The 13,982-nt window shown below is 37.8% G+C and overlaps 1 protein-coding gene across 1 annotated transcript in view; it reads left to right on the forward strand.

Annotated features, from left to right (window-relative positions):
* helz (helicase with zinc finger) overlaps positions 1-13,982 on the forward strand; it is a 50,140-nt gene that overhangs the window by 16,174 nt on the left and 19,984 nt on the right. The window contains exons 16-20 of the mRNA XM_084930869.1: positions 4,221-4,400; positions 6,862-6,963; positions 8,131-8,309; positions 11,953-12,071; positions 13,145-13,290. Of these exons, the coding sequence (XP_084786995.1) occupies positions 4,221-4,400; positions 6,862-6,963; positions 8,131-8,309; positions 11,953-12,071; positions 13,145-13,290 (726 nt within the window). The remainder of the gene's footprint in view (positions 1-4,220; positions 4,401-6,861; positions 6,964-8,130; positions 8,310-11,952; positions 12,072-13,144; positions 13,291-13,982) is intronic.

Here is a 13,982-nt window from a genome sequence, read left to right on the forward strand (position 1 = left end):
TACTTTAATGTTGTTTAAAAGTGAGGGAAGATATTTGCATGCAGCTTTTGCATTCAGATGCAACTAATCCTAAACACATTTATTATAACTCTTTTAATACGTCCACATCCTTATAGTTTGACAGATACTCTCACAGAGGAGTCACCACACCAAATCAAAAGTTAAATGAAGACTTCTCCGACTTTTAGCAATTTGGAAATGCTCACAGCTGCCTAAGCTTTAAATTTCTCTGGTGACAGGTGAGGGAAGTGAGACGGTAATCTTTATTGACAAGAGCAAAAGTCAAATATAATCCCTGTGGTTGTCTTAGCTGCTGCTTTATCTGAGCTCCATAATAGGATTCGTGTGGATTTTTGTTTTAATTGGAATTTGGATAAACGTGGGTTTTTGATTAAAGAAGGAGCAAGAGGTGAATTTGGCTTTAGTTTAAAAGCACACTTTCTTTATGGTAGGTATTTGTGTTTTAACATCGGCTCCATGGTGCAAACATTTGCGTAAACTTTGGAATTACCAGGATTTTTGCATTGATTACTCAAACGTATGGCCTGACGTTCATGTGAGTCCCGTTATAGACTGTCACAATCTGGCTTAACTAATAACTAACAGTAATTTAGATTTTAGAAGTCTCTGTACTAATGAGTTCATTAAGCACTACTTGCAGCCAGGCATTTAAGTTAACGAGCTCATATTAGACGTTGATGTGTTGATGTGGCAGCTCTTTCCTTATTTAAGGAAGTCATCGTATGAATTTTGGTGAAGTCTACTATATTCAAAAAGATTTATTGGTGTGAGCAATGCCTTCAAGAAAAACAACTTTCAAAGAAACTTCACAGGATGCTATGGCATGATCAAACTGTTCAATCAAGATGAAACTATAACAGTTTATTTCTGAGTAGTTATTAAAAACATCTAATGGAGGTGCTAGAGGAGGTTCTGCAAGTCGGATAGTTTAAGGCTTCACTCAGTCAGTTACTTACAGGGATTACTTGGTGTATTCATTTTAGATTTTGATACATACAACTGTGTATTATTAGTTTAGACAAATTGTTTTTTTTTTTTTTGTTTTTTTTTTTTTAATTTCATAGAAACTTAGACATTTTATGCATAATCTGTTCAGAAATTCATTCAAGTAAAGTGGTTCTGATTCTTATCTTTTAACTCAAAGTGTCGATAAACCCATAATAGTGTATTAGTGGTGCATTTAAACCTGATTTTTTTTGTTGTTTTTTTTTTTTGTTTGTTTGTTTTTTGTTTTTGTTTGTTTTGTGCATCTTACCCTAACCTCTTGCTAACTTTAGTTAGTTTTGGTAAGAGTTTATAGGACTAAATGCAGACTTTGGTGTGTAGTAAAGGTTGGGTGATATCTAAAATTTTTCCAACCGACATTCATCAGTCCAATAAATGACGATAGGCAATAAGTTTACGGATGTGAAGCAAAAAGAGCCGTCAGGAGCTAAAATTAAACCTTAGACTAAAACGTTAGAACAGGCTTTTCCCCGCAGCACACCGTGTAATAAATACTCAAAGAAAACGGCAGTCGCTACAACTTATGTCTAAAAATGTATAGTTTCATGCATTGGTTAAAACACTCGACTCCAGGTACACGACGCCCAGCTGGAAACACTTCACGCAAGTCGAGCTGCCCGAGATTCACAGAATTTACAGAAAATGTTACATTTGTGTGATTTATATCGTTATCGGGACGATAGATGTCTTACATCGGGATATGAGATTTTGGTCATATCGCACAGCCCTAGGAAAGGGCCATCCCTAGAACTATTCCCACAAAGTTGGAAGCATGAAATTATCAAAAATGTCTTTGTATTCTTGAAGCATAAGGACTTTCTTTTACTGGAACTATTGGGGTTAAGCCCGATTCCTGATAACAACTCCACACCATAAACCGCCCTCCACCAGATTTTACACTTGGCAAAGTGCGATCAGACAAGTACTGTTCTTCTGGCAACCCCCAAACCCAGACCCGTTTACTAGATTACCAGACGTCGAGTGGGATTCTTCACTCCAGAAAATGTCTTCACTTCTCTACAGTCCAATGGCACTGTGTTTTATACCACCACATCAAAACTTTGCTTTGTGCTTGATTATTTTAGGGTCGCTGCCGATCAGCCATTCCATGAAGCTCTCTGCACACTTGAGCTTAAGAACCAAATCAAAGAATTTCAGTGAAAGAGCCTTGACTTGGTCTTAAAATTTCTTTCCATTACAAATTGCTTACCTTTAATAAGTCAGATGTTTTGATTTATAATAAATGGTCTGCTTTGACTGTCAGCGGTTGGCATGTCCTAATTATTTATATCAAGGTAAGGTATGAAGGAAACAAAACAAAATGCTTGTATAGAAAGTCTTGTTGGGATTCAAGAGTTGAAGCTGTTTGTAACTCGTAGAATATTCCTTAATGTTATGCATCCCTTTTTGTTACGCACACACACTTGTGCAAATGCTGAGATTGCTCTCATTCCCTCAATTACAGCATCTCTCAGCTGGAGTTCAATCAACTGACTCTGGGGAATTCACAGCTTTAGACGATGCAGTCACCATAATGATGATAGTGATGCATGGAGACATGCACGCATGCTACATTTACAGTAATTCACAAGTATCAAATCAGATGTGAATCATTTTCTCCTACCTTTCTGTCTTGTTTAGCACACAAATTACAACTGCTTAGTTGTGAATATTTACTGGTCATCCTAAAACTACATGGAATTTGAAAAGTTATGTTTGTTGCACATTGATAGAAATGCATTCAGACACGTTCTGTACCATGTTTCCTCTGGAGAGCTAGTTTCATGCACTTGTGAAACTTGCATGATATATGACTTAATTTGACCTGGCCATCAGACACATTAGCATGTCTTAGTTTGTCTAATACTGTAAATGTATAATGAGTCGACTTCATAGCACAACACAAATTGATCAAAAAGAGAAATGTGCAGGGTGTTTAGTTTTTCCCTTTTAAAGTTGTAACTGTCCTCCTGAGACCCAGCCTATTCATTATGTCCTCTGTAGTGGACAAAAACAGTTAAACTGAAAGATACTACTTCTTTTTTTTTCTCCCTCCATTCTCAGTAGGATATGGGCAAACATTGGGTCACCTGCACATAACAACTATATGAGGTTTTATGATATCCCATTCTTAATCCATAGATATTAGCATGGAATTTATCTCCATTTGCAGCAATAACAGCTTCGACTCTTCTGAGTTGTCTCTCAAAATTTTGGAATTTGTCTGTGTGAATTATTGACCATTCATCCAGAAACCCCTTTGTGAAGTCAGACACTAATGCTTGACAAGAAGCCCGGGCTCACAATTTTGTTCCTAGTTTACCCTAACAGTGTTTGGTAGGGTTGAGTTCTGCACTTTTTGCAAGTCAGTCAAGCTCTTTCACACCAGACTGGTCTAGCCGTGCCTTATGGGCCTTAATTTGTGCACTAGGGCACAGTCATGCTGAAATGGAAAAGACCCTTCAATAAAATGAATCATTATCAATTCCCTTCACTGGAACTGATGGGCCCATAAAATAAAATACATACATAAAATAAAATAACCACAGAGAATTATCCCCTCTCTGCCAAACTTTATAGTTTGGTGAAGGTGATGTGGAGATAACAGTCCCAGACTTGTCTGGCAGACTGCTAGCTGAAGTTGCGATGGAGTGCTTTACACTTTTCGGTGCTTGGTATTGTTCTTGGTGATGTAAGACTTGAATGCAGCTGCTTGTCCATGAAAATATCATGAAGGTTCTGGTATCCAGTTACAATACCACACTCAAAATTCATTGTGCTCTTTGGAATGACCCATACTTTCCCAAATGTTTGTAAAGGCAGGCTATATGGCTTGGTGTTTCATTTTTTGTTTTTACACAGCTGTAGCAGTGGGACTGAAAACATTTAAATCCACATTTCTTACCCCCTTTCTCATCTGCCCCTCATCTTCCATACCACCCCCCCCCCCCTTACGAGCCACTCATATTTATAGTTATTTCCATAACAACAAGATTGTTGCATTCTATATGTCATCTTTTTATATTATTTTTAGTGGTACATAGACAAAATAATTACACGGGCATACTGCCTTTTTATATTCAAAAGTAATCTTTGTTTATAGTGCAGTATTTTACTTGAATGCTTGAGTTTGAGTTTATAATAACAGTTGATTTGGTCATCAAAAAATGCCTCCATCCTCTTTCCGCCCTCAGGCAGTGGGATGAGCAGTTGGATCCTCGTCTGAATGCCAAACAGAAAGAGGCCATCCTGGCCATCACCACACCCATCTCTATCCCTTTGCCCCCCATTCTTATCATTGGGCCCTATGGTACCGGCAAGACCTTCACCCTGGCACAGGCTGTAAAGCACATCCTCCGCCAAGACCACAGCAGGTTTGTGATCATTTTATCTTCTTTTCTGTTTGTGGTTTGTGATTGTTTCATCATCTTCTCTGTTTGTTTGCATGCTGATTTTTCAAGATACATTGAATCATTTTTAACAGATAGGATTCCGCCCACCCCAGATCCCTGATATACTATCAGCTTCTTTTGTATTTGTGAATGAATGTTTATGAAGTCTTCTAAATGTAATGTTTACAATGATAGATGGAGCACTTTTTTTTTTGTTTCAAACTGTAGTTGTGAAGTGCCAAGTAGATAGTCGCCAGTTTTCAATAACATTTGACTTACATTAACTAAATAATTCATGACTAATAACACAAGGTATTACATTGGTTGCCATACCATCAGTAACCGCCTGATGATTGAGTAGTAAACTGTAAAAAGCCCTAGTACTGCATTTTACATATAAAGTCAAGTTTTGTAATACTTAAAGCTAAGATACGCAGGCTATAATTTGAATAACACAGCAGGACTGTATTTTTACTCCACTTTCACTGTGAAATTATAGAAATACTATCACATCTGTCAGTAAAATTAACCTAAGACGAATGGTGCATGATTAAAGGCACAGCTAAAAGAATATACAGATGAATAAAATATCTTTTTTGTATTCGGTACAACAGAGCAATTTATAAAAGCAGGCACTGTTGTAATTTACAAAATTGCAAACTAAATGATGTTTTAACAATGAAATATGAGAACTTTTTTTCCCTACATCTTACGTTTAATCTTTGTTTTACATTTGTCATTGAGTAAGTTTCCTCTGCTTCATCACTGGATAAAAGACAAACTTGATAAACATTACTGAAATATTACAAAAAAATGGCTTCAATCACCATCATAGAAATATAATCAGCAACCTTGATCTCACAAGCAATTGTTTTTGCAGATTACTGATACTCCCTGCTATGTATCATAAAGTGTCAATGGGGTATTTGTAGGGAAATTTGAAAGGGAAATGTGGATGTGAATCAAGTTAATATCACTTATAAATGCAGGTAGGGGAGCTCAGTCAAAAGACATGACAGATGTATCCTGGGGCTGGGCTGTGCAGTGGCCTCCGTTTTCGTTTCAGTGGCAGTCACTGCCTTGGGTTTGACCTTTTTTAAAGTTGAGAAATCACAGTGCTATAAAGTGTCAAACTGTGGTGTGTGTGTCTGTGCGTGTGTTGGAGCCTGTGCTGTGCTGTGTAGTTGTCTATGGTTTGTATTGTCTAGGCCATATCACTTGAAGGCAAACTCTGCTGGTCATTTGGATGAATTTGTGTCAATGTGTGGTTGATGCACATGGTTAGTCTGATTGCAACACATTTTCAGGGCCAGAATGGAAGTCCATGCCAACTATAATGTGATCAATCAAGCTATGTCACTTCAGTGGCCCACACAGTGTTGTATAACAACAAAACAGTGTATGATTTTCTTCCATTGGCATTTTTCATCATTAGTAAGCTCCCTCACTGTGTAGATACCCACAGGAAACTTTGCAATTTCCCGTGTTAGAAGCAAACCGATGTAGCACAAGCACATAAATGGTTCCCTGGTCTTTATAAAAAATGAATGTAATATCTCGGACAGTGTCCCCTAACAAAAGTTACCATTTTGGTTTTTAATAAGGAAGACCAGGATGTGTATGTGTAATGTAAGAGAGAAAACAGCCTTGGAAAATGTGTAGCAATGTAATATTCATTCCTCAATTCACTCTGAATAGATTTAATATTCTGTGGTTAAGATGAATTATAGATATTTTAAAAGCCATGACAAGGGGAGGTGAGCCCCCGGATTAGTGCTTCTGGCTCTCCATACTTTTAAAATCGTTAACAAGACCGTATATAGACCCTGGTCAGGTGTGCTCAAGATGTGAATTACTGTATTTAATATTGGAAGCTTTCTCTGTACATCTTTAGCTGTGATGCTACATGAATGTTTAAAAGTGTAATCGTGAACAGGAGTTGTTACTGCTGTCAGGGTGAACAGCTCTGGGTTTGCTGTCCCGGATACTAATATCAGTTTACTTTTTAAAGTTTCTACTGAAAACTGGCATGGTATAGAGATTAAATAAGTCCCTTTTCTTTATTCCTTATAATTCTGTATTTGTATAGCATTAGTGAATGCAGTTTAATCATGAAATATTATAGATAAGGTATAGATATACAAAAATAATGTTATACTATGTTTTTGGGAAAGCCAAGTGCTATTAATCAAAATGAACTGATAGGATTCACAACCACTGTTTTGTTATAAAAAACAACAACAAAAAAAACCCATGCAACTTCATTATAAACTTTTTATTAAAAAAACTTACGAAGTGAAACCATTTCTTAAGGTAGTTTATGTGCCACTGTACCTTGGTGATAATTTATTCTTGCTGCTGGTTTTGGCAGATACCGATACAGTGTTTCAGCAACTGCGTATGATGAGTCATGCCTACAGTTGTTTGTCTTTTGTCTCTACAGGGTCCTGATCTGCACCCACTCCAACAGTGCGGCTGACCTTTACATTAAGGACTACCTTCATCCTTATTTTGAAGCAGGCAATCAGCATGCCAGACCTCTCAGGTAAAGAAACTCGCCTACGGAACAAGAGATGGCTGAGGGGCAAAACAAGCTTCTTGTTTTGTTTCGTAGCATGTAGTATGTACAGTAGATAAAATGTGCTGTAGTGCCCCGGGGGGAGCATTATATATTGGATTTTAAAGTGTTTGAAGTCTCTTTGCAATTTTATGTTGTAAAATAATACCACATAAGCTAGTGTTTGTAGATGCTGAGAAAAACCTGTCAGGTTCAGGTGTTCATCTTCTTAGTAAATAAATAAAAACAGTTTTAGTAATGTATTACACATCTCTGTAGTTTACATACTTTGGGTTGGGTGTTTTTTACAGAAGTGATAATTGTTTATAATTGCCCTATATGTCAGCGAAGACCATTGTAGCTGGATAGCATCAATCTTAAACTCAACTAGACATTAACTAGATGAATGTTATTGGGCACATAGTCAGAGTTATACATCCATGTACGTGGGTTGTTTTGTTTTTTCTGCCCTGCAGTGGTAACAAGCAGACATTTGTTGACTTGAGGGATTTGACCTCATGAACATTCCGGCTTTTCGAACTACTCCTTAAGGCAACAGATATACACTCGAAGATACTGACGGCTTCCTTATACTGCATCATTGACTTCTAATCACATTTCAGCAGTGCCAGAAGTCACCAAAGACAGGGAATCAATGTGTTCCTTGACCAGGCTGGGGTTAGGCTGTGTGTTTGTGTTTTCACACACACGCCTGGAGACCATATGGGCAATCAAATGACTTGTTTCACATGAGCAGTCGGTCTGATTTCTAGAGCTTCCAGTGTAATTCCTCCATAATCATTGGAGCCTCCTCTTCTCGGGTCCACTTGTCTGTTTTGAGTGAACTCAGTCAATACAGAATTTATTTGAATATTTAGGGGCAGAGTTGAAAGTGCACCACTGCAGAAAGTATGTCCAAAGGGTCTGCTCTTAGCGGCCTTCTGTGTGGATAAGATTGCGCTCAGTCTGAGGTGCACATCAGATATCATGTGCAGTCATGCATTTTTACAAGCATTTCCAGTCTATCTGCTTTTAAGTGAGACAAAACATATAAAATTAAATGAAAATTAACAGTGTTTCATTCACACTGAGACTGGAGTATTTGCTTTTTGTGGTTGTAACTCTTGATCTTTCTGCTTTCTTTGCTCACTCCAGGGTATACTTCAGGAACCGCTGGGTGAAGACGGTCCACCCAGTGGTCCAGCAGTACTGTCTCATCTCCAGCACACAGATCACTTTCCAGATGCCCACAAGGGAGGACATCCTCAGGCACCGCGTGGTGGTGGTCACCCTCAGCACCTCCCAGTACCTCTGCCAGCTTGACTTGGAGCCTGGTAAGTCGTATGAAAACAAACAAACAAAAAAAAAAAACATTAAGTCACGCTGACATATTGGTTGAGGCAGGCAGCCACTGTTCTCAGCAGCTTTTATTTGGCATACCAGTATTTGCACTTGGATTAAACTTGCCCGCCAGAGTAGCTGACACATTATATATCAGGCATACACGCTGAATGAATGCTGTGCTGAAGTGTGGTTTGTGTGTGAGATGGGGCTTAATTTAACTCAGGATTGTTCTTGTTTTTGCATTGCTGATTAAATAATTGAGGTTGAGAAACAGTAGAAAAACGACAACAACAAAAAATTGCTCGAATTCCCAGAATGGTTAAACCATAATTTCAGCAATTTAATAAATGAGTTTTCTAGTATGTTCTAAAATGTCTTACAGCACGTGAGCATGCGTGTGCACACATTTTTAAAGGCTTGTAAATGTATGCAAACAGAACACAGTCACTCTCATTTCCTGTTCTTTGGTCATCCCCACTGACTCTGACAACCGGTGTTGGCAGGGGCCCACCATTTATAGAGGGTTGGGACTCATTTAAGTTATGTAAAAGACATGGAAAACAAACCAATTTGTCAGTGCAGGCTAATAACCGACACTAATGTGTCAGCGGAGGGGGCTTTGTCGGTTGCTTGGAAACACCATCTGCCTGTTTCTAATGTACTTTACATCATTAGCCCTCCTCCCCACGTTTCATCTGTCCTGTTCTCCTGTTGGTTGATGGTGATGAAAATCTCCAGGAAACGAGACACTTGGGAGCCAGCAAGTCTTCTAAGTAGCGATAACAAATCTCACACCCAAAACACAGGTCCCCCAAAAGATGATGTTTAGGCTTTTATGTTTGGCTTGATGACTTTGCTCTTTTTTCATGGTCTAGATATGGGATCTGGCATGTAGACATTGTGCATGTATTGTTTAGCATGCCTTTATATATCTTAATAAATTCTTGTTATTATGATATGCAAAAATCCCATTCCCAGCAAAAACAGACATTCTTTGCTTCCACTAATTTGTGCAGCCCTCACAGCATGTTTTTGCCTGGATGCATTACCTTTCTCTACTGTGCAAAGTTCTATATACAGTTAGGCCCATAACTAACTCAAGTTGGATTTGTATTTCTTTTTCTTGCAACTTTCCTTCTGTGATTTAAAATCCACCACCCAAGTGGATTGTAAATCAAACCACTGATGTGCTTGAAGGGCAGACATTTAACAAAAGTATTGCATTAACCATTCAGCAATTACAACTATTATTTATACACATTCCTCAAGTTTCAGATGCAAAAAAACGATGGACAATCTAGCATAATTTTAAATATAGGGGGTATTTTAGTAATTGGTTGCAAAAGCCTTTGCAGTCAATGACTGACTGAAGTTCATGGATGTCAGGAAATGCTGTTTCCCCTTCCTTGAGATCACACCATGCCACAACACATTCAAGTAGATGATCAGAAACTGTCCTTCTGATGGGGGAGTTCCACACAGCTTTCAGAGCTTCGTTACAAAGCTTGTGTTGTAGGTTTAGTTACGCACTCAAAGACCCTTTCACACTTGCACACTTTTCAAATCACTTTTACAGTGTGAAAAGAGCCAAAAAAAAAAAAGACTAAAAGGGAGAATGTGCGAGACTGGGCGTGTGAGTATAAGAAATTGTCATTTATTATTGAAGAGTAATCTCTCTACCAAATCATTTCTGCAGTTCTGTGCCTCTGATCTCTTTCACCTCTCCTTATTACCCTACTCTCTTCCTTTCCCTTACTACTGTTTTGTGCAAATTCAAAAACTTCAATTATTAGCCCAGAGACGGATGGCGGCAACAAATGAATTTGTGAATAATTTCTCTGAGGCATTTCCAAAGTGCAGTGGTAAGCACCATATAAGTTCATTTGTGCTTCTGACCATCTGATGCTCATAAAGACGATCTTTTCTTCCCTCTCACACCGCAACTAATCTCTACTCATCTGCCTGAGAAAATGTTCTCATTTTTGAGTATTATAAGTCAATTGACATGCTTTTAACACATAACTTTATATTTACTATTCTAATATGTTTGCTCTTTGCATAGCAAAATATTGAGTGTATAATAAGGAAATTATTCATCTTAAGGCCTTTTCGTCCCTTTTTTGGTTTTATAACGGGACAAACAGCCAATGTTTTTTGTCTTATACATGCTTTTAATTTCACATGTTATGGTAATCAGCATGCATTGATAATTAAATTTCCCTCCACTGCTTAATAAACTCTAAGTGCATGTACAGATGATGTTGTAGGACTCGCACGGTCAGTTTATAGTAAATAAGAGGAAAATTTCAAGGAAAAATGAAAATTTAACAACACTTTCTAAAGTTGTTTTCACTAACATTTCTTTGCTCTCTGCATAGTGAAACACTGAAACTTTGCTATGATGCATCCAAATTCATATTCTAAATTAAGATGTAATTATTGAAAAGCCAAGCCAGAGACTATTTATGTGTATTGTTTAACGCACAGTTACATGTAGTTATTTAGAATATTTGTGACCTCTGCAACAAGCATTTTTCCCTTATTAACTGAAAATAAGGGAAACATTACAAGATATAGACTTTATAATTCTGATGGGCCGTTTCTCAGTTATACTTTGTATAAACCTACTTATTCATATTCTGTGTGCAGTGCATGGACTGTTGTATCAAAATGTTTACCATTTTATCAGGATCACTGCAGGGAACAGTGCCAGCCTATGCTTCAGTGAAGTGCATACAGCGTTAAAGGCGATAACACTGGTTTCAGGCTTTGTAGTTAGGGGGAAAAAGCCTGCAAAACATATTTTGCAGGCTTTTTGCATTTTCAAAGGCTGATACTAAGGATTGAATGTTGCTTCAAATTAAACTGCTCCACCTCTTTTCTTGCCAGGCCCTTTTTCTTTGTTGTTGTTTGTTTACTTTTTTGTCAGTTTATTTTTTATTTCCAACTGTCAAATTTCATATCTGCATGTCCTTTTCTGTGGAAATAGTGTAGCTTTAGAGGATGTTTGCTGGTTGTTTTTCAGCCTCTCTTCCTTGCTCCTTGTTCTAGCACTCATTTGCCATGCTGTTTTATCCCTCTCCCCTCATTCTGCCGACCTCTGTTAGAGCTTTTTAAGGCAGGGTTAGACTACAAGTTCAGTCATTTGTTTGTGCACAGAACCCTGCCTTTAAGTTGTAAGACTGGTTAAAACAATGGGAGAAAAAAATATAAAGGACACCAATGAAGAGTGTGTGAGAGAGAGAGATTTAAAAAACAAAAAACAAAAAAAAAAACTGTTTGGTCGTAGAGCATGAATGTTTGTTGTTTCTGTGTGACCAATTTGTAAGATTTTATTGATGTAAGATTTTTTTTAATTAATAATTAATGGAGTCAACATTACAAACAACAGAAAACTAAAGATAAACATTTAATTTAAGATCAACATTAGCCTAGAACTGTTGACAGTGTTGACTTGATGTGTGTCCACTTTTCCACTCAACGAGAAAGGTCAATGCTGCAAGTTCTTCACCTTTATGCTCTTATTAGAAAAGTATATCGTAATAAAAGTGGGAATAAAGAGCAATTTTGAAGCAGTGAAATTGTAATACATGTACAGGTGAATAGATATTTGTGTCTTGTCTGTTTTGATAGGTTTGTTCACTCATATCCTATTGGATGAAGCGGCCCAGGCTATGGAGTGTGAAACCATCATGCCTTTTGCTCTAGCTAGCAAGACAACCCGCATCGTGCTGGCCGGAGACCACATGCAGGTAAACAAAGACAGTAAGAATTCAACTTTGAGCTTGTAGAAGCCTCAAAAGTGGCCCTTTTTAAAGACTAACTGTATCTATACTGCTTTGTGAATTGCTATATAATAACAGCAACTACATTATAGTGTCTTGGGGGTCTCAAATGCTTGAAGAGGTTTTTCTTTAGCCCTGTATATTGCATAGCTTTCTTGTTATATGTAAAATTGTATTGTATTTATTTAAATTTTTATTTTTAATTATTTTATTTGCATTTTTTAATCTAGGGTTTGAGAGTAACGAAATTTCTATTCTCTGTATGTCCTGTACATGTGGCAGAATTGACAAATAAAGTTGACTTGAAGTCAAAACATTTAAGGAGATGGAACAAACTACAGATGGTAGTTGGGACATCAAGGAATAGTAATACCATTTTGCACTTTGCTTATTATTAGGTTCTTATCTGACCTACTTCAGAAAACAAAGGGACAGGCAGCAGCTACTGTGGCTCTGTGGTTTTAGAGACCACTTCAACCACAAAAAACAAAATATAAACTCATGTCAGTCAAGCTTTCTAAGCCAACACAAGGAATTAAAACCTAATTTCCTCATCTGCTGGTTTTAAGACGGTGCACAGGATTACCGGTAGTGAAGTGGATGAAGATGCAGCATGAGTTGTGCTTAAATTACTTGATCTCTCTATTTCTTGGAGGAAAGAAAAACCGTATTAAGGCGCAGTGTCCACCAATGCATCCATATGTTTCTTTCCCAGTCACTCTCAGCTTTCTTCTGTCGACTTTTCTGTCCTGTATAGATCACTACAGAAAGTTATCATCATCATTATTTTACATTACAGTCAAACACTGTATACAATTTCACTGACTGTCAGCAGTAAAATGTCACTTGCCAATAACAAAAGATTTATTTAGACATTTGGTCAACATGGAAAAACTTTGGTGGACTTTATTAAAGAGGAAAAATAATGAAGGGGAAGCGTGAAATATCTTGGGTGTAATTTTAAAACTAACATAGCTTTCCTTCACTACTACTACACCTTTTTTTTTTTTTTTTTTTTTGTCCTCTCCTTCAATTTCCAGCTCAGTCCATTTGTGTACAGCGAGTTTGCACGGGAGCGCAACCTGCACGTGTCCCTGCTGGATCGACTGTATGAGCACTACCCCCCTGAATTCCCCTGTCGTATTCTCCTTTGTGAGAACTACCGCTCCCATGAAGCTATCATCAAGTAAGTGCCTGCTTTCCCTTGCTGCCTTGTCTTGAGTACTGTCTGAAGAGGTTGAGAGGGATGGGGTCCTAAGCTTTACTGAGTGAATATATGTCAGACACAAGTTGACTTGTGCTGCAATTTCTCAGTTAAACTGACCTGGTGATTTTTGCTAATTACTGAGACATTAAGGCTTTGGCCAGTCGAAAAGTTTGTTCCTCAATCCAAAGGGACCATGTTAGACAGCAGGTGGATAACTAGACAGTTAACTGTGTTGCTGCTCAGGGAACCAACTCACCTGCTAGCTGGCTCAGTGTTAAGCTCTCCACAGTCATGCTGGTGATCTGTCTCCATTGCTGTGTCCTCCTGCTGTGGCTCCATCTTGCAGTAAAAAGGATTTGTCCTTTGCAACTTTAATTACTCTTGGCTGCCATCAAAATGGAAAAATAACTCATTTCTGGAACTCCATAACCAAAATTCTTGCAATCTTTTCTTGCTGTTGTGTTACTGTAACACCTTAAAAATGAACTGCTACCCCCCATCTCAACACAGGTACACAGTTATTTATTTATTTATTATTGGCTTGCTGCCTGACATCATTACAGCAAAATAAACCTGCTCTGCTACCATTTGTTACCATTGGTAAGTCTGCTGCTTAGTGTTGTATGTTGCCAGAATAGTGCCTCATTCATCTTATTAAGCATAATACAGCA

Source organism: Perissodus microlepis, chromosome 6, assembly GCF_051167445.1.
Source record: "Perissodus microlepis isolate ML-2025 ecotype Zambia chromosome 6, ASM5116744v1, whole genome shotgun sequence".
Taxonomy (NCBI): domain Eukaryota; kingdom Metazoa; phylum Chordata; class Actinopteri; order Cichliformes; family Cichlidae; genus Perissodus; species Perissodus microlepis.